The 20972-nt window shown below is 41.3% G+C and overlaps 1 protein-coding gene across 3 annotated transcripts in view; it reads left to right on the top strand.

Moving 5' to 3' along the window:
• The window catches only part of LOC112562013 (matrix metalloproteinase-2-like), a 138168-nt gene extending 117242 nt beyond the window's left edge, over positions 1–20926 (top strand). For all 3 annotated transcript variants that reach the window (XM_025234967.1, XM_025234964.1, XM_025234965.1), the window contains 7 exons: positions 10431–10615; positions 10867–10962; positions 11193–11351; positions 11473–11666; positions 11951–12092; positions 13062–13334; positions 14200–20926. In XM_025234967.1, coding sequence (XP_025090752.1) covers positions 10431–10615; positions 10867–10962; positions 11193–11351; positions 11473–11666; positions 11951–12092; positions 13062–13334; positions 14200–14435 — 1285 coding nt within the window. In that variant the 3' untranslated portion in view covers positions 14436–20926. The remainder of the gene's footprint in view (positions 1–10430; positions 10616–10866; positions 10963–11192; positions 11352–11472; positions 11667–11950; positions 12093–13061; positions 13335–14199) is intronic.
• Positions 20927–20972: the final 46 nt, after the last annotated feature.

Raw genomic sequence — 20972 nt, 5'->3', positions numbered from 1 at the left:
GCGAGCCTAGTGTGTGAGTACCCTGCTCCACTCCAGCATCTCACTCCTTGTCGATGGTGACCGTAACACTGGGGTCCAGTAACACTGACCTTTTGGCCTCATGAGGCGATGGGAGGCTGCATCTTCAGGTCTCGAGAGGGGGAGGGGCAGCCTGCTGATGGAGGGTGAAAGGTGTAAGAGTGGTCTACTGAAGGTGGGGGGTAAATCGTGAGAAAAAAATCTGATAACGTGTGTGTGTACGTGTGTGTGTGTGTGCCCTGGACCTTAGTATTGAGGAGCAGAGCAGGCAAGCACTTTACTGATGGTGTCGCTTGGTTGACGATCAAAGTCTTGTTCCAAATAAGTTTAGCGATGACACCCTTTGTCACTTCTTTTGGTTTCAGCAAACAGTGTCTTGTGACAAAGAATCTATCAGCTGTTCGGAAACTGAACATCGTGGCACTTAATGAACTGAACCTGTTTTGTACCTTGGCTACAACTGTTTGTTCTCTAACCCTGCAGTCATTTTAAATATTATGTTATTATGTACATGCAGTGATACAGCGCGTACAGTGTACACTAGCCACAGGGATGTGAAATAGATACACTCATACACATCAAAAAGTGTATGTACAGCTAGACATGAAGAGTTTTGTCAAGTGTTTATGGTGTGACTGCGTTGTTGTGCTGTTTGCTGTGTGGCGGGCCACCAACTAGTCACACTTGCAGCCTCATTAAGCTTCCTCCTTCTCAGCCTCCTCCGGATATTGATGACAAGTCTGTTACAGTTGTTTGTTTGTATGCAGTATAGCAGACGACAGTTTTTATTATACAGAGTTCAGACACTTGCAGGGCTCAGAACCTCAGCGGGATGCTTTTGCCGGATCTATGAGTACATTTCAAATAATGATAAACGAATGACTTTAACCCCATGCCTATTGATGACCACGCTCATCATCTGTGTTGCCAAAGTTAACGACCAATGAGAAGCGAGACTAGGATTCTGCAGCGACGGGAAGCGTGTTCGTGTGCATATATGGCTTCTACTCCACTGTCAGCCACACCGGAAAGGGGTCTCAGAGCGCCCTCTTGGCGAGAGCAGGACGAGTGAGCAAGGAGAGACACACAGAGAGAGAGGACGTGGCTTGAAGTGGAGGGAAACTTTCAAACCGGCGGTCTTACCCCCTTACCTACCCTCTGCATTCAACCAATCAGCGTTCGCCATGCGTGCCTGTCGCGCCACCAGATGGCTTATTAATTTGCTACATGCAGAGGGGGCTCGGCAGTGACAAGGAGGAAGACGCCAGGGGCAGGTCAAAGTTCGTGGCACTGGCTGTGCGGGGAGTGCAAGGTCCGTGGCTGGTCTTGGTCTTGGATGCTTTCTTGGCGTTTTGCGGGCGGGGGTCAGTTCCAGACTTACTAACGGGATCCCGTGGTTTCGGTAGCTGATGGAGTTGTCAGGACGTCGGCGGTGGTGGTTGCCATGCATGGTTCTTCTCGCTTCAGAAAGATGGGTCCGTGAGTATCAGGCCTGCAGCCCGGCGGTTCTCCGTTGACTGGTGGTTTTCTCACAAGCTTCGCTGCTTCCGTGCGAATAAGTTACACGAATAACTGGCAGTTTAGCAGTTTCGGGGATGTGAGGCTAGTGACTATCCCTCAGGCAGATACAACAACTTTCTGTATGCGTTTTTTTGGCGAAGAGACTTGTTGCAGTATTTTTCGTCTAAAAACGAAACACTTTCATCAAGATTATTTGTCAGCACGACTGGTAAATGTTTGTATGTTCCATTTTTTTCCTCGTATTTATCTTGGCTATGATGACTAGTCCATCAAATTTTGGTTACATTAGACATCGGCTGCAATAGATGCTGGCTACATTAGACGAAAGGCTGTAACATTGGACACAGAGACCACGGTCTGGCAGCCATACAGGTGGTGCCGAACCTCTTGTCTTATCAGCGCGACCCCAGGAGCCGCTGGTAGCAAGAATTCGTTCCTTAGTCAGCGAAACGGTAGCATCTGTCTCTTCCACCTCCGAAAGTCTCACTGCTGAGAAAACACTTGTCAGATCGAGAAAAACCTTTGCTTCGTAATTTCCTGCTTAACACGAGGCCTCCATGTTGTTGCTCGCGGGGGGAAGACTTTGTCCAAAGTTGCAGTCCCTCCACCGCCATTTACAAACAGGTTATTTTCGACCGCCGCTGCTTGCAGAAGGCACACTGACGGAAGTCTGTTCTGTGTTCTGTGTGTGTGCGCGTGCGCGTGCAAGGTAACCGAAATTGTTTACGACTTCCACCACCCGATCACCTCCACAGCTGGAGTCTGCCTTTCAGTCGCAGGTTTGGGCCAGCCACTGCTCCCGCCGAGCGGCGCTGCGAGCTGTGTGTGGAATTCTAAACGCCCCTGAAAGAGATCAGTGCTTGGAGAGAGAGAGGCAAATGGCATTTCTATCTGCTGCCTGATGTATGCGCCTGCCTGCCTGCAAGTACACCAGCTTCTGCTCTTGCAACTCTGTCTCGCGCCAGCCGTGCTTGGGAACTGGGTCATGCTTCACAGGCACCGCGCATGCGTACAAACTGATACGAGGCTTTGCGCTTTGAAATGTTCGGGGCTTCTCTCTCTCTTTTTTTGAAAAAAGACGATTGTGCGAAGGGAAAATGTGTTCAGAAGGGTACACGGAGTCCCAACTTCATGGGGTTTCGGTTACTTTCTCCAGACATCTGTGACAGGGGAGAGCAGATTGCGAGTTCTTTGCCCCGAAGAGTGGCATGCTGGAAACAAACCTCGATCCGCCAGCACATTTCGTCGATGGGGACGAAGGTTTCATCTTCAAGACTGGCTGTTGTATGCGGTTTTTTGTCGCAGGGAAGGATAGGACGCAAGATTTTACGCAGTTTCTCCCTTGCCGTGTCTTCTTCGTCGTCCTTGCCGCACCATTGTCGGGGGCAAAGTTTGTAACCGTTCCGGACTGAGTGTTTCCACTTTTTCTATACACGTTGCTGACAACAGTCGCATGTTCTTGATGCTGAGTTTTCTGACATTTTGCTGAGGGTCTACCGGGAGAATTCCTCGCTCGTTTAATGTTGTTTTGTTTTAAAACGTTGTAGACTTTATGTAATCGGTCAGGAGCATTGTCCTTCCTTATCTACGAGAGATTCTGTGACACAGCGAGGCTGCTACTGAAGGTCACGAGTGTGATGGAGGCGCTGTAGCTTGTCTTGTTGGTCTGCAGCTTCCCATCGAGTTTCTTTTCTAGTTGTCTTTTCCTGGTGTAGCTATGGAGAATTTGGTGGACTTCAGCCTGTAAAACAAGTATTGGTGTGCACCAGTAATTCTTTCAATCAGCATGAGATGTTTCTTAAAATAATCCATTGTAGCTGATGACATTTGGAAACAAATTAAGTTGAGAAGACTGCATACTGATCATAGGTAAGTGTTCATTTCGCCGAGTCTCTCAGCTTGTTCTTGGCGTTCCTTGGTGGGACGATCAGTGAAAAATGTTAGTGGGATGATGTGAATAATGAGTTCTGCTCCCTGACAGGAGGTGTGTGAAGGAGAAATAGAAGAGTAGCTGTGGAGACAAGCCCTGTAGATGATGGGCGAGAAAAGGTCATGATCTGGCAGTCGTGGTGTGAGCTCCTTGCACTCAGGGTCATCCCTGTCAAGAAGCCAGGCTTCAGCGATAAAGAAAATGTCAGTGTTGTGCCCATGGGTGTAGTCAGCAAGTAGACCAGCTTCGCCGACAGGATTCACAGACCACAAAGGGACATCGTCAACATCTCTCGGTACTTAAAGATCACCACACAGGCACGGGGGCATGTCCCGATAGGTCTCCACGGGAGGCAGGCTCAGTTGGCGATCGTTAAGACGAATCTTCTTCAATCGCCGCCACAAACCACAATCTATTCCCCTGAGTGTACGACCATCATAATGATGGCAAGCTACTGGGTGATCCACGGAGACAGAAGGCGACGGAGGAGTAGCGAAATGTCATGGGGGATAACACAGACGAAGCTGTGCGTCCTCTAATCTTGAACCTTGCTGATATTTTCTGGTATTTGGCTAAGCGAACATACTGCTTGCAGATGAAAGGTTTCCCTTCTTATTTTTCTGATATATTTTGCCTGCATCGACGTTGTTTTGGGAATAAGTGTCTACAGAAAATAGTATCTAGTCCCGAGAGGAGCCAGGAGACGAGATGTCGTGAGTTGTCGGTCCTTGTTCAGCCCGGTTGTGATGGAGTTGGTCGCATCACAACCTGCATGAATGAGGACTGACGTCACGAAATAACGGCAACAACAAGCCTGCAGTTGCACTGGGCTGGTCTTGGGGTTTGCTTCAACTTTTCTGGCAAAGGGCAACAAGTGTTAGGTTGAAGATTTTTAGAGAGTTGTAGCTGAGTTGGGTGTGATTCGACGTCCTCGTCATGATGCCATCTTTCCTTTGCTGTCTGTGATTCCGAAACTGAGGCTGAGTTGCTTCTGTGGACATTCCCACATCTAGCCTTATGACCTTGGTAAAATGAAATGCTCCGTGGTGGAAATTGGCAGTATGGGCATCAGTGCCATGAAAGAGGGCATGGCAGTCTTGATGTTTTGAGAGGTCATCGTGGCCGGCTGGCTGGACGCACTGACCCATTGAAGCCAGGCTACACTCTGACCAGGACTCCACGGCTCTTCCACAACACCCCACACACACCAGTGTCCACAACAGTCCCACCAAGCTCCCTTCGCACATGATCCATACTTATTTAAATCTTATTTTAATGTCACTTTAGTTTCTTCTTGCAAAATTGCAGTCACAGTCACGCCAACTATATGACAGACAATGACTTCATCTTTTCCATAACCTAACTACTGTTGGTTTCAACTCAAAGGTTTGCCACAGTCGTGCTTTTTCTAGGCGGCAAAAAATGTCTAAAGTTAAGAAAATTTTAAATAACTTCATCACTCAGAGGGACTTAATTTTAGTGCCAAATCTCTTCTAGGGCTAGAATAAAATTGGCGATAACTATAAATCCTTTGCTTTACTATTTTTCTAAACATTATTCAGAAAATGTAAGGGTAAATTTCATAATGTTGCGCCTGCAGCCAAGAAGTTTCTAGTTTTTTTCTAATTTCCTATAACTGATAAACATAAGCTGGCCTTTGTAACCAGCAAAGAGCTATCCTTCCCCTAACTCACACAAGGTGCTTTGTTTTCTAAACAGAATGTTGCACAATATACGACTAGCTAGAACTTCACATTAGCTTTTTAGAGCAAGACTATAATCGTGTTGTTGATTCCGATTCTTGTTATGTATCTTAGTCGTGTGTTAGCAGTGAATGGAAGGAATGCAAAAAGTCTGGTTTTATTGATATGGATAAAGACATCGGTGATTAGTATAGGTGTATTAACGAGTTGAATCCTGATTAAGGATGAGCTATGTCAAAGTGTGGGGACCTGGGACATACAGAACAACACGGTACAATACAGGTGGAATAAAACTATCTTTGCTGTATGCTATAAAACTGCACAGACCAACAAAACAGTTGTAATCTATTAAATGTTGTACAATTGTAACATAGCAGATATATTACAATCATAACTCATCAGACGATCAGTTATAACCAATACGATTCGTACACTCATCACTCATCAGAGACAGTGTGAACCCATCAGAGGTGGTACAGTTATCACCGATCAGATGTAACCCATGTGTAAAGGTCTTTGAAGACAGAACCGTCATTGGACCAAAGATTTCAACTGTCATCCCCTACTGAGTGTTCCGTGCATGTAGCTGGTTCCAGTCTCCACCATTGCCAGTTCCTCCACACACACACACTTCCATTCAGCATCAGTCCCCGCCTACCTCATAAATTGACCTCAAGACCCGTTCTTGTCAACTAATCAACAGGTATGAAAGAGGACAAAGTTTGCATGAAATTAGAATATAAAATTATACATGGCGCGGACAACAGATGAACAGTCAATCAGGAACAAGGGGCGTGTCTTAAAACTCTTGCTCATCATTCTTCACAGACCATGAAAACAACAACATACAACACAAATATATAAGAACAGAACACTACTTCACGGGGTGGAGAGGGCATCTACCTGCTCACATCACTCTTGGGTCAGCTCAGGAGGGCCAGGTACCTTCTCATGACAAGTTTGCACGTCATTACGTGGCTGTTACATTCAAAAATACTGTCACGTGACAGACTGGTTTTAATCCTTCCTGAACTTAGCCGTGGAGCAAAAGGAATGAGTGGGCTGGCGTTCGGGTTAAGGGATGCTGAAGATTATTTTCTCACTTGTCATGGCTTGTAATAGGAGATCAGCTTGATTGAACATATGTTACATCCATTAGGACCCTGCTGACGTAGCAGTTTAGAACGAGGCTCGATTGGGTCCTCTGTTTGCACCAAGTCGCTTCATCATTATTTTGAGGGCTCTTAGCATAACCACAACACTCATTGCAGCCATCAAGCTCTGCAAGTCGGTCGCACGGAAGCTGCGTTCCTGCAAAAAAAAAAATCTTTCCCTTTCTCTGCTCGTCGCTATTTCTACGCTTATCTTGCAGACGACACTTTATCGGTTTCTCTTGTGTGAGAAGGGGTCAAGGGGCAATAGGGGGTTGGAGGGAAAGAGGGAATGCTGCTGAGACAGGACTATGGGGTACTGACAGCGACAGCCGATGTTGGGGTGGTAAGGTGGGCAGGTGGTATGGTAATGTGAGATGGTATGGTGGGCAGCCCACCAGAGTAATATAGTCTCCGAACTGAGGGGCAAAGCGGGTAATATTTTTGAGTTCGTGCCCCCAGCCCTCGCTGAAGTGCCCTTCATTTCTTTGTTCTGCTTTTTTTGCGTGTCTTTTATTTCTTCCTTTTCTTCTAAACATTGGTGCCTGACTTCGCCAGGTACAGCAGGACATCAGGATGTGATTGTCGCAATCAGTAATTCGACATGTCGGTGGTCTTCTATGACTTTTTCTGGGAGTAATTATCGACATTTGAGATTCATATGCATTTGAAATTACCAGCCGATTTGAAAGTAATCCCCCTTCATACGCCTTGGCTTCACTCAAGCGTGCTGTCGGCAGTCAGGCAAGACAAGTTCTGGAAGCATCCCCCGTTTTTCACATACACATGCACCAAATGGAAAAAACGTTGGTCTGACGGCTTGGATGGGAAAATAATGAAAGATGATGAGAAAGAGATAGGTGGTGATGAGAAAGTGATGACTGTAAGGTACATTTGATATGTCGTCACAGAGTTCACCCCTAAAGTGTTTGTTCGTGTGTATAGCAGCATCGTCCTGGACTGGAGACGCTAGGAACCGGAAGTTGCTTTCAAGGAAAATATCATTTAGTCAGAGAGAGAGAGAAAAAAAAATGCTTTCAAATGCAAATTGCACATTCTTTACAGTCAATCATAAAGCTGGTTCTTTCGTATACTCTAGCTCATTTCACTTTCTTTCTTGAGTTCCAGATGATGAAAAAAAAGCTTTGTTAAAATTATGTTAGAAATAAATATATTTTCTTTCCCTTCTTTATTGACATAAATACTTCGTGTTTGAATCATGTATCGCATCATTTAGTGAACAAATACCTCTCTACGTGATTTGTTTATTACACCACAACACATTTTATTTACGCAGACCCCAGTCTGCCATTTTATTGACGTACACCTGGCAACTTCATTTCATATCGTATTAACATACCTTCTTACCTCATTTCTAAAACTGCTTCTCGGCTCAGCTAACGAGAGGTTGTACTCAAGCTGCAGCAAAACTTTGTTATTCAATGTGTAATGTATCCTAATTGGTTCTTGGGTAGACCTGTACTGTCTGCCATTTGTGAACAGTTATTTCCGAATGTAACGGAAAGAACTGCACGTGACGTATTGTTAATGTGGAGTGCATCCAAACTGAAACAAAGGCAGTCCACGTGAGAATTGCGACCTTCTTGAAACTCTATACAAACCTTTTACTTCGGATTTGACTTCCGTAACTCGAGCCGAGATATATACTCACTCTCTCAGCTTCGTGCTGCTGACACATACTGACTGCCCTTTGATCTCACACCCAGTCACGTGGTCGTACACGAAGTTTCAACCCCCAAAGGACGCCACCCATGACATCCACTTGATGTCAGGTCTGCAGGACATGGTTGGTGTTCAGCCAGGCCAGCCACGAGCTCATGTCAGTGGGTTACACTCACAGAGGCGGTGCGTGACTCACTCCATCTCTCTCTCTCAGTCATTTGCTCTCGAGTCTCTCATCAACTCGAGCCTTGACGATGAATAATTATCCACACAAACACGACTTCTTTCTCTCTTTTGTTTTTTACGTCCTTTGCTGAAGATGAAGGCTTAAAGAATATGTTCGAGTTTGGAGATTGTATTTTGGAACAAACTAAATTCACTCATCTGACAAATACTCAGCGTCTGAGTTGATCTTTCGACACGCGCACAAATTCTTTGATTAGCTTTTTATTTGTAATATTCCGGAATGTAGGTGATGTGGGGCAGATGGCGCTATGGACATAAATGACCAGCCCTGACTGTGCCCTGCCTACAGTTCCTGACTGAGGCCTGCCCTGCCCTGCCCTGCCCTGTGCCCTAGTATGTGTCAGGTCATCGGGTACAATCCCTGCTGCAGGCTTCAGGAAATACAGAAAATTTGCATTTTTCTTCCCTCTAGTTTTTACAACAACTACACCGCGTCACGACGTCTGACTGGTTGCTGGGCTGTTGTTTATTACAGTATCTCAACAGTGAGCCAGTCTGTCTCCTTTATTTGTTTATTTCCTAAATCGTGTCATTGAGTCATCTCTGACGATTGTGACAAATTCTTCATATTCTTGATACGGTGAGACTAAATAAAATCAGTTAATCGTTGGCTTAAAGTTCCGAAGTGAATACTCGACAGAATCCACCCGACTGTCTGATAACTGGGATACTTTGCCTCCACATTGAGAGCATCACAGTTTGCAGCTGACTCTAGTTTCAATGAAGGAAGTAAAAACAAATAATCCGGGAAGACTATTGTGATAAAAATAAGAGTTGCTGGTGGAAGTTTAACAATGGAACTCGTCATACGGAAGATTACAGACCCTAACAACTTTCAGTCTTGCTTACAAACACTTGTTGACACGGATCCTGCTGAAAAGGTTGCAGTTGCACTGTCAGGGGTCAGACTTAATACAAATTGTGTGTGGTGTATACATGATACTTGCACCTTCTCAGACGACTGCCTTCAAATTTCCTTCATTTTTGCATCCCACATCATGACAGCAGGTTTACAAAACATTAGGATGTACAGACAGAGGCCAAACACCATTGACACCAGAATGTTGTCATGGATACATCTACTTTGTTAAAGCTACAGTCAGTGGAAGAACTGGGACCACATGTTAATTAGCCTTTTTTAAAAAAAATATTTGCAGATGTTTGTTTCGAGAACGGAAGTGCAGGTTAATCATCCAGACTTGGTCTTGCAAGCCTCTTAAATGGAGACGAGAGATGTCTAAATTTAAAAACAGGGACAGGATGGCCCATATTTTACAATTCCATTTAAAAAAAAAAATGTTGGTTGGTTAAGTTGTGTGCCGTGCTACAAACTAAGGCTATATCACAGCGATTTGTTTTTAATGAGGGAGAAAGATAATAAGCAGTACTCGATGTTTACTGGGAGGGAGCGAGGTTGATATTTCATCTTGTATTCTCACGAATGAGGCAACGGCGAAATTTGCAAAACAAATTGGTTGTGCAGTTTAGGGGTGGACGAGTATTATCATGACTGTAGATGTACTTAAAGGCCGAACTTAGACCTTAAGGTAAGAAAGATAGTGACGGTACGTAGTGACGGATGGGGTTTGATGGGGCGAGTGTCTTAATCACGTGCCCAACGCTGGCGCTTCGTCGTCACCCTAACTGCCACTGCCTAGGCATCATGATGTACACTTAGCTGCTTCCACTCATTTTATTCTGGTTTCAAAATCATAGCTAGTCAACAAGTCATGTAGTCCAGTAAGTTACGGCGCTAAATTGCGCTTTGTGGACCGCTCACCTGAACTAACAGTTCCCTCACACACACACACGTGCGCATACACGTTCAGTAGCATGCACGCTCCTACATGAAGCATTGTCGCACTCAGTTGCTTGAGCTGTTCTCAAGCCCCCGGATGTATGGTCATCTGGACAATGCGTGTCCTGTCTCATTCATTTCACACTTTCTCGCTCTTTCTTTCTGACTCAGTGGCCCGGTCTCTCGTACGTTATCAAGCTTTCTTTTTCTTTTTCTCACGCACCCCACTTGCACACACAAGCGCACGCATGCACGCACTGTGTGTACTGCTAACAAGAGAAGGAAGGGGGGGGGGTGTCTATGTAAGCACTGCTGGCAAGAGGATTGAAGGGGTTTAGCCTCATCCCAGATACACCAAACTGCCTTTTGCTTGTGTGCAGGATCCTGAACTACACCCCAGACATGGAAATCCCCGTCACGAGAGACACCATCATGAGCGCCTTCAAGGTGTGGAGCGACGCCACCCAGCTCACCTTCACTGAGGTCAAGGCTGGAAGCAACGCTGACATCCTCATTCAGTTTGCCTCCCGTTATCATCAGGACGGCTATCCCTTTGATGGCAAAGGTAGCTCGTTAGTTCTGATCGTCACTTACAGTGCACAGAATTTCTATGGGGAAAGGGTGTGCATACATCTAAGAGAGAGAGAGAAAAAGAATAAGAGGGAGTTTAAACAGGAAGGAGGTACACAAAATTTGCAGATTGACAGCAGTCTGTGAAGTTCATTTTTTGCAAGATGTGTTGATGGAAATGTGTGTTTATTAGTTATAATAATTATGTAATAGCTTGCTCACAATGCTGTGTTTGTGTGTATGTAGGTATGATCCTAGCTCACGCATTTTTTCCCGGCGAGGGAAAAGGTGGTGATACCCACTTTGATGATGACGAGCGGTGGACCAGCAATTCTACAGATGGTGAGATAATCTTATTGAAACTTTAGTGGGCTGTGTGTGTGTTTGTATAAATGTGTTTCTGTGCATTCATACACTCACATGTAAAAACGAGTGACATTATTTATTATTGATTCCAGCATGAAGGTTAACTACAAATAACCTGTTTTGAATAGCTGAACAGTCCTGTAGATATTTGGGGGCAAAAGATTATTTCCAGGAGTAATCCCATTCTTGTAATTTGTATGCGGCAGGCGTTGATCTCTTCATGGTGGCAGCACATGAGTTCGGACATGCTCTAGGCCTTGCCCACAGTGCTGACCCAGGTGCGCTGATGTACCCATGGTACCAAGGCTTCTCTGGACCATTTGTTTTGCCCCATGATGACTCCATGGGTATTCAAAGCCTCTATGGTGAGTAGTGTGTTTAGATTTATGGGATTTTTTTCCCAGCTGCCGCCTATATCTTTTGCAACTGCAGTGCATGATGAAGATAAATACTGAACAATGCCTGGTTGTCTTTACTCATCAACAGGCCCACCTCGAGGTCCAGTAGATTTTGATAACAAATCAACTGTATCAACTGTGTCCTCTTCCTCAACACCTGACGGGACACATACTGTGAATCCAACACCTGGAGGAGATGATGAGGTGTCTCCCGACCCTTGCACGACACCCTTTGATGCCATCACTGTCATACGCACTGAAGTTTTCTTGTTTATAGGAAAGGTGAGGTGAAAGAACTGGATGCACATTCATCTTGTGGTGTTTGTATCTGAATTTGTGATACAGGACTTACTTTACAGGGGTGTTTGTGTGTGTGTGTGCGCATCAGTAGGTGAGAGAGTGGTGCATCAAAACTTTCCGACTTTAGCATACTATATTTTCATAATTGTAATAATAAAATTTTAAGGTGTTAATAAAGGTAAACTTAGATTACCAGATGGAGTTTTCCCTGCTCTTGAGTCATAGCATACATTTATTCATTTATATAATTTTTTTTAATTTTTCAGTGGTTCTGGCGAATGGATTCACGAAATATATTAGAAGCACCTGTACATATACACAAGTTCTGGTATGGCCTTCCTAAAACATTGACCAAAATTGATGCTGTATTCGAGAGACCTGGGGACAAGAAGATAGTTTTTTTCTCAGGTATCACTCCTGCATGAATGGCTGAATTCTTGCTGTTTTGAAATATGAATAAAATTTGGAAATAGAGAAGGTACGCATGGTACCAAGCAAGGGAAGGAGAGTGAATTGGGGAGGTGGATTTGGGGGTAGAGATTGAGACTTGCACATTTGTGTGTATTGTGGGTGTAAAGATATGCAGAATAAGTAACATTTAGTATTTGGTATCTCCAATATCTTGCTATATAATGATTTTAGTTTTTTTCATTGCCCATGCTGGTTTTTTTAATTTTTGCTTCATTTGTTTTGTCTCCCTTGACTTAGTTACTTGATACGACAAAGTGCACTTACTATGACAGTGCACACTATGTTTATCCTTCTCTGCTACTTACATTTTTTATGGAGCAGGCCACAGATTGGACCTGTAGCTTGCAAATCTCACCCCAACCCTCCCCCCTACCAACACTACCTAGTAGAAAAGGGAAACTGAATTATCAGGGAAAGTGAAGAGAGCAGAGAGAGGATTGGGCACTACCTTCATTTGTTCATTAACCCCTCAACTGATGATCAGCAATGCTGTTCTGCTGGTACTAGTTGTCAGGAAGATCTTGATAGATGCAGTGACTCACAAGGCCTGCCACTCAGGCCTATACTGACCGGCCGATAGAGGCATGGTATGGCTAGTCTGCTATTTCGTGGTCATCAAGGAGTTCTGTCCCCTTATCGCACTAGCCTTCCACATGTCATACCCTAGATATGGAAGATCATTTATGCACTGGCCATCCACATGCCATACCCTAGATATGGAGGATTCCATACTGCACTGGTCTACCACATGTCATACCCTAGACATGGAGGACCACATACACTCGCTGCTCCTACAGCTCCTGGGCTATGGAATCTGTTATCTTTAAAAGTGTGCAGACCTGAGTAAACTATAAATGTATCCCCGTTCCATGACTGAAGCTGTTTTTAAAAATGTTTTGTTGACAGGTGACCGTTATTGGACATTCAATGCCAACCACATGGTTGCTGGTTTTCCATCTGAGGGAAGACCTATCACAGAATTTGGAATCCCAGCGGATGTGAAGCACATTGATACAGTCTTTATATGGGGCTTTAACCAGCGCACATACCTTGTGTATGGTGACATGTACTGGAAGTTGGATGTAAACAATACTTACGTTGAATATGACTATCCACGGGATATGTCTATTTGGCGTGGAGTGCCTGTACCTCTGGATGCTGCATTCCAGTATTGGGATGGTGTGTTTTTAATTTGATTTTCTTTATGTTATCAACTGTATTGGCATAACTACAGTAATCCCTCACCCAATTCAGGGTTTACGTCCCAGAACCACCTGCGATAGGTGAAAATCTGTGAAGAAGTGGCATTATATTTATTATTTATATATATTTTTAGGCTTCATAAATCCTTCCCACACTCCTATAAACCTTTCCTACTCTTTTATTAACCTTTCCCACACTCTTATAAACACTTCACATGCATATCCATTGTGTGCAGTCTATATTCATCCATCGATGAAATACCTGTATATACTGTATTTTATTTCAATTTAATATTCTTTTGATATGTTTGAATTAACATTTTATATATTTTTTGCATTTTCATTTTTAAGCAAAAATAATTAAAGTAATAAATATTATATAAATACTTATATATATATACCGCAAAATCCTGTGGTGTAACAAAAACTCAGTGATACAGAATATATTTTTTAAAAACCTGTGATACAATGAAGCCGCAAAAAGTGAACCACAATATGGTGAGGGATTACTGTAGTGTAGGGTGACCAAGAGTCACGCGAGGATTTCAGTTGATACCCCAAGGGATAAAGATACAGAGGGACTAAGTTGATAATTGGGGTGACAAAGATATTGAGGGATTAAAAGGAGTGATTTCCTGTGTTTACATACTGGCATGTTGCATGTTTAGAATGAAAATTTTCTTAATGCATTAACAGCATCAATTTTCAAATTTTTTTTTTATTTTTCTATTTTTTAATCCAAAACAAAAGGAACATCACCATAAGCTTTTAAAGTAATCTTTTACAAGCTGTATGAGCATAAATACTTTTAGTTTTAGAGATCTCTTTTTCTTTCATTTCAGGAAAAACATACTTCTTTCAAAACCGGCAGTACTGGAAATTTTATGATGTCAAAATGCAAGTTGATCCCTATTATCCCAAGTCTATTGCTGACGATTGGCTACAGTGTTCCAAGAAACTTCCTCTTGATCAGCCAGCCAAACAGCTGGAACAGATCTCATCTACAGCATCTTCTCAACCATTTGCCTTACATTTTATCTTTCTGCTAATCTGGAGTGTACTTTTCATGCCAGCATAAACAAAAAAAAAGCAAGAGAGAATTTTCTCATAAAAACACAAAAGAACAGAAGGGGGAAAAGGCTTGTGTAATGCTTTTGAATGAGATGAAGACCATCTTGACGTCTACAAACCTGTAAAGGTTTTGCTTCTCTGTATGTGCAAGCTGTCGTTACAGTTTAGCTGAGTGAGGAGTAAACGGATAGACAGGTACTTGTGAGAGAGATTGTGTGTGTCTGTGCATGTGTCTCGTACACACCACCCCATAAAGCATGTGTCAGCGGACACAGATTTGTGCTTTTAGTTAAATCTGGTCTTAACTACCCAAGCTGCCACGTGACTAATCAGGTATGTGTTACATGATTCCATGATAAATAATGGACCATACATAATTCTTCAGAAAAACGTGCACAGATCGTGATGAAAATTATAAAGAACAAGCCATCACATGTTTGTGCTCCTTAGAGGCAAAATAAGTAAAAAATCACAGGGAAATCTTTCCTTTGGTTGTGAAAATCAACAGCTCAGGAATATCTTGATGGATGACATGAATTTCAACATCTGAACTCTATAGGTCAAAACTATAGATAGGATTTAATTAGTTTAAATATATTAACTAATCAACCTGTAACCATGAAGAACTCATTTTTGTCTCGTCACCACTTAAAAAAACAAACTTACCAACAGGCAATGAAGGCCAGTGGCTAGTTTTAAACAGCTGATAAGACAGTCTGAATCATGTCATTACTGAATCAAATGGAGGTTGCCATTTTTGATGGATGTAAATCTTGTGTTTTGTTCTGAGACATGCTTTATGCTTGTCAATAGCTTTTCGTGTTTAGGGTTTGTCGTGTTTTCCATTAATGGATACGGCTGATGAGTGTACTTCTAGTCAAAAACCTTGGAGATGAATAATTTTAAGCTGAAGGTCCTGTAGATAGTTGATAGACAAGGCCAAGCATGCACGGCTGTATAATTATTTCATCGGTACGTTATTTATACTTTGACTTCCATCATTGCTGTGTATATATCTTTTTACTTTTATCTCAGTAGTTTTACCATGTGCCCTCATGTGCCCTCATGTTCCCTCACTGGCTTCTGCAGCTTTATGGCTTAACCACAAATTTCACCCTTGTCAATTTATTTTTGGATCTTAAACTTTTTTTTGAAATGTACATTGTTTTGAGCTACTGGTGGATTTTTTTGTTTTGGTGGGAGGGGTTTATTACCATTTTTTTTTTTCTAAATTCCAACATAGGCTATTCACACTGAGAATAATTACATGCATTGCTAAGCATATTGCAGATGTTTACATTTCCAGCAAATCTGACCTTTTTTTTTTTACAACAGTGAGGGAGGAGGATTGAAATGCATAATGACTGTACGTTAGTTTTGATACATTCTTTCCCCAGTTCTTTCTTCTGAAAAGCACACAGACTGTGGTTTCCTTTTGCTTGTTCATGAGAAAGGATCAGTGATCTCTATTTGCATTTGAAGAAAGTATTCAACTTCATCATGACTCTGTGCCTATAGATTTTCTAACTTATTTTTGATGTCTAATGACCGTGGTTTATTTTGTGAAAAAAACAATATTACTATTCGTAAGGCAAGGGCAACCTTGCAGTTCTTTGGTAAGTCCTCCATATTGACAAAATAATCATTATGTTCATTCGAAACTATTTGGTGTCGCCATAAAACAATGTTGATTCATTGCTAGATTTACTGAAGGGAACAAAGGCATAAGAATAAGGACAAGTCAACAGAGAGGTTGAGAATTTCTGATTTTCAAATCTTTTGAATTCAGAATTCTTATATTCTTTTACATTTACAAATATATTTGTAATTTTTGTCTATGTTGCTATTGTTAATGTCAAATTGTTGTGTTGTTGTCGTGGCACTTTTGGCTGTCAGGCGTATTGACATTTCTCACATGAACAAGCAGCATTAGTTGATTTACTTTTGATGCTGCTATTGCATTGTTAGTAACATACAATAATAGTCTATAATAGTCACTAGACATGTTAAAGGACTTGCTTGTCCTTGGAAATTGCCAGGAAAGTGGGTTTTTGTTTGTTTTCATGACAGCTCCAGCTTTTTCACACACTTTCCCTCCGTGAAGGGGGAAAAAAGCTTGTTGTGTTGGAGGTCTTCATGAATTAGTTAACGCTGACAATAACTGTAGTTGTTAAGGAAGGAAACCCTGAGTGCTAGGAACAGGAAAACTACACGAGACAAAGAAGACAATGGCATACATCCCCAGCAACAGAGACTAACATTGCAGGGTCCCTGCGGCACAGAGAACACAAAGACCTACTGGCATAGAGACCCAACATCCAAAGATAATTTCTGGCAGCCTTGTAATGTGCCTCATCCAGAAGTTTTATGATGGTTTCAAAGGTCACAATAGTCATTGACAGCTGAAGAAACCAGAGATAGACACATGCAAGGTGGCTAGATGCTCAAATCAAAGCGTATGAGATTTTAACATGTACCATGGAAAATCCACTGGGGAAACATTGTCATTTTCCCTATCTTTGTATTTTTTGTATTGTTCTTGTGGCAGCATAGTGAATGACTTTTATCAGAAATAGGATGCAGGATTAAAAGAAATAACATAGTGCTCAAGTATAAGCAACACAAATATTACAGTTTTATTTTTCAGATCAGAATTAACGTTTAAGTAAACTTGCTACAAAAACTTTGTTGCTCACTTAATGCCATATTTTGTACCAGTCACATACTTTTATGTCTTTGTAGGGAATGCTTTTTAATCATGATATTAAACTTACAGCTGGCTTATTTTAAGGATGGTATGCTACAGTGATACTGCTAGAAGTATTTGGAGAACAAGTCAGATTGCATAAACAAACAGCATTGACAAAACAAGACTTTTGATGTGAGGAAGTTTAAATCGCCAAAATAGTGTATTATAAAAAGTGTAAGATGCAAGGCCTTCTAGATTATAATCTTCACATTTATGTGATATGTGTGTGTGTTGATGCTATGAAAAAAATGTACATGGGAATTTCACAAGAGAATCTATCAGAGTTCAGTCATCAAACCAAACTACTGGAGGAAAATACAAGGCACTTCCGTGAGCTCTCTTTAAGCTTAATGACATTTAAGAATCACAGTTGCAAGCATTTTTAGCCTTTGTAGCACTGCTTGTGTTCTTTCGTTTTTTACCATTTTTATGCTGTGTCCTGTTCAATATTATCCTGCTGTGTCTTTGGCACACTTTCCATCTTGCCAGTTTTCCAGTATCATACAATGTCCTTGTTAATTTCTGTATTTAATATTTGTCACTGGCTATCTTCAACAGAAACATGTTTTAAGAAAATAAAGGGGTAAAAAGAAAAAGGAGAATCATAAGTGCTACAAGAAACTGTTGGAGCATCAGGCTGTTTGTTTTTTTTTTTTATAGTGCACATGTACATCAGTTGCAGCTTTAATTCTTTGCTTGTGGTGTAGTGTCTGTGCCCTTACATGAAATGTCTTATTTTAGACTCACAGCCATGGACATGAAGCCCATGTGCTTCTAGAGATAATCATATTTTTTTCTTTGTTAACTAGCACATTAAAAGTAACCAATACACCAAGAACAATCATTCCTGTTCATCCAAAGCTTGGAGTTGTCTGTCCTGTACTTGAAGAGAGTCTTGAGAACAAAAAGGTTACTTCTGAGTCGTGCCTTGTAAATCGCAATCTGCTGGTGCAAGTTTCAAAACACTATGACCTGCTTCTGTACACTGCCTTCCACACTATATCAACAGGCCTTCCAGATTATATCCACAGATTTGGCTGAGTACGAAGGAAGGTTATTGTACTATTTGTACTTAATAGGATATGCTGCTTGCGATATATTAGGTCATGACAGGATTGCAAGCCAGGACATCTTGCTGCAGGGCAGTACTGTAAACAGGATGTATCCTGTATAACAAGAGATTTGTACTTATGGTTGTGAAATTAGCATAATCTCATGAACGCTGACCCGATGTGGGTACCTTACTGTGTTACATCAACAAGGTCCACTCATCCAAACACTGCCCTTTTTTTTTCTTGCGCTGTGATTTCATATATAAATGAATGCTTGATGAAGAATCAGTGGGTTTTTTGCTGTGCTGTGTAGTTTAAAGATTTAAAAATGTGTGAACACTGTTCAATGGAGAAACACTTTTTTTTCAAGATTTATTTAGCTGTGTCTTCTCTACCAAACTACCTTAAAATGCTTGACCTGCAGCATAACTCTATGGATAAATTATCTTCTCATTTCTATGGTTGAAAATGTTTGTTAGGCAATAGAGTATGCAGTGGGATTTTAAAATCTGATTATCATGTAGCAACATGAGGACAGAACTGTCTGTATATCTTATGTTCTTCACAAATCATGTATGTTGTTGTTATATTTATGTGATATTTATAATCTAGAAACGAAATAAGATCAGTACATTTTTAGCCTTTGTCGACAATGCTTACATTATTTTCCTATCTGTGAAAGCTTTATGAAACAGTTGGTTTTTGAGTGGGTAAATACAAAACGATTGCCATGTCACAATGTATTTTCATGCCTCATGGTACCGTGCATAAGCCTACCACCAAAAGGCTTAGCCATCTTGTCATTTCTGTCACCTCTGAAATACTCTTTGAGGCTTTGTTATTGCTGCTGTTTTAGGCATGCTTAGGTTGGCATGTTGAGGTATTTAAACAAGAATTTGCATAATGATTGGCAGAGTCTTTCATAAGTGGACGCAGATTTATTGCTTTGATGATGCTTCTAGAACCGCATTGCTCAAATCCAAAATATCTTTGTTTGGATCCTTCTGCAAACTCATTAATGTGCCAATTAGAATACACTATATGATCAGCTATGTAAAGATTTATGTCGGTCTGAACTCTATGTACAAACTGAAATTACCAAAAATAGTTCACTGAGTGCACTTGAGACAAGGTAAGTTTTTTGTTTTCAATGACTGAGAACATGTTTTGGTGCTGTGTTGAGTTTTTGTGTTTTCATCTGTTTGACGATGTTAAGGGTAAGCAAGATAAAAATACATACACAGATACTTTGACATACCTCTTATCCTATGTTTACACATTACCTGTGGTGGCACATAGTGTTTTGACCACCACCAGTGTGTAAAACTTATTACTTTTTTCACATTGCTATTTCTACCTTTTGTGTACACACTATCACAGTGTTCAATGAATTATGGAAGTTAATATGAAACATTAAGAAGCAACATGGATGTCTTCTTGAAGTGGTCAAATTGAAGCCCATAATATTTATGAAAATCTTTATCTTGTTTTTGTTTTCAATTATCTTAATAGCACTCAGTTTGCACTTATGTTCTTTTCTGAAAATTCCTCTGGAAACATTTTTGTTAGGTTTTGTGTGAATTTGATGTTGATGGGGTTCATAATCTATTTTTGCTTTTTTGCTTGCACATTTTGTTCTTGGTGCCCCCCACCCTCAGTATCAGGTGACGTGATATTGTGTAATGCAACGGACACGTTTACACAGCCTGCTTTCACTGGCTTAATGAATACAAGCTGATAGTTACACCAACTTAGAAACATCACCAATACTCAAATCCTTGCTTTGGATCATTTGAACGATCAAAATACTCAGTTTTTTTTTTTTTGGTTTGTTTTGCACATATTTTGTACACTGGATTTTCTTTGAGAAATTTTTGCAGTAATGAATGTGAGATAACATTTGTTCGGTACCTGCATCTGGTGTGTAAAACTTTTTTCTCGTCATTCCATGCTTTTGTGTAAGATATTCATTTCAAAACCTGTTATATACTGGCGTAATGTGTTTCACTCTGTGCATCAGCCTTTACCCATGCAGCTGGTAGGCTGTTCTTACAGCATAAGCTGGTGTACTGTTTAAGAGAGAACAGCTAGTATGGAGTTTGCTCCGGTCCCTTTTACTGACTGCTTGAGCTTGGTTGTATACAGTTATCTCATTGATAAAAGGAGAATAGTCAAGTTCTAAACGCCAAAAAACTCTTGAGATTGTTTCAATTTCTCTGAGCTGCAGTGGCATTTATTTTTTCCATAACACTTGATTTATGCATTTAAAACTGAATATGTATGAACTGGTGCATATAGTCATTGCTTGAAAAATATAAACCAGTTTGCTGTGCACCTTTTTAAAAAAAAACCTGCTAAAATAAAAATTATTCTCAGCATAGAATTCTTCAATGCATTAATGCAAATTTTTAAGCAGTGTTTGGTGATTAGATGGAAGAACTACTCTTTGTGAAATTGAAATGTTCTAGAAAGCAACTTTGATGGTTTAAAAGAAAACAAAAAGATACCCACACAAGTGATAGTGATGGACTTTCTTAAGCCAGGATTTTATTTGTTTGCATATACAGCAGTATTGCAGAGTTGCTTTAGAATACATATGTGCACTGTAGAGATGCTGCTTTGATCGTATGTATACATGTATGTTGTACATGTTGCACTGCCCTGCTACTGCAATCAGAAATAAATTGTGCACAATCATTGGTTTCTTCACTTTGTTAGCTTGCCTTGGGTTCTTCATGAAGAC

This window comes from Pomacea canaliculata, linkage group LG4, assembly GCF_003073045.1.
Source record: "Pomacea canaliculata isolate SZHN2017 linkage group LG4, ASM307304v1, whole genome shotgun sequence".
Classification (NCBI taxonomy): Eukaryota; Metazoa; Mollusca; class Gastropoda; order Architaenioglossa; family Ampullariidae; genus Pomacea; species Pomacea canaliculata.
Note: the sequence above shows the minus strand (reverse complement) of the source record. Positions and strands in the feature narration are given on the sequence as shown.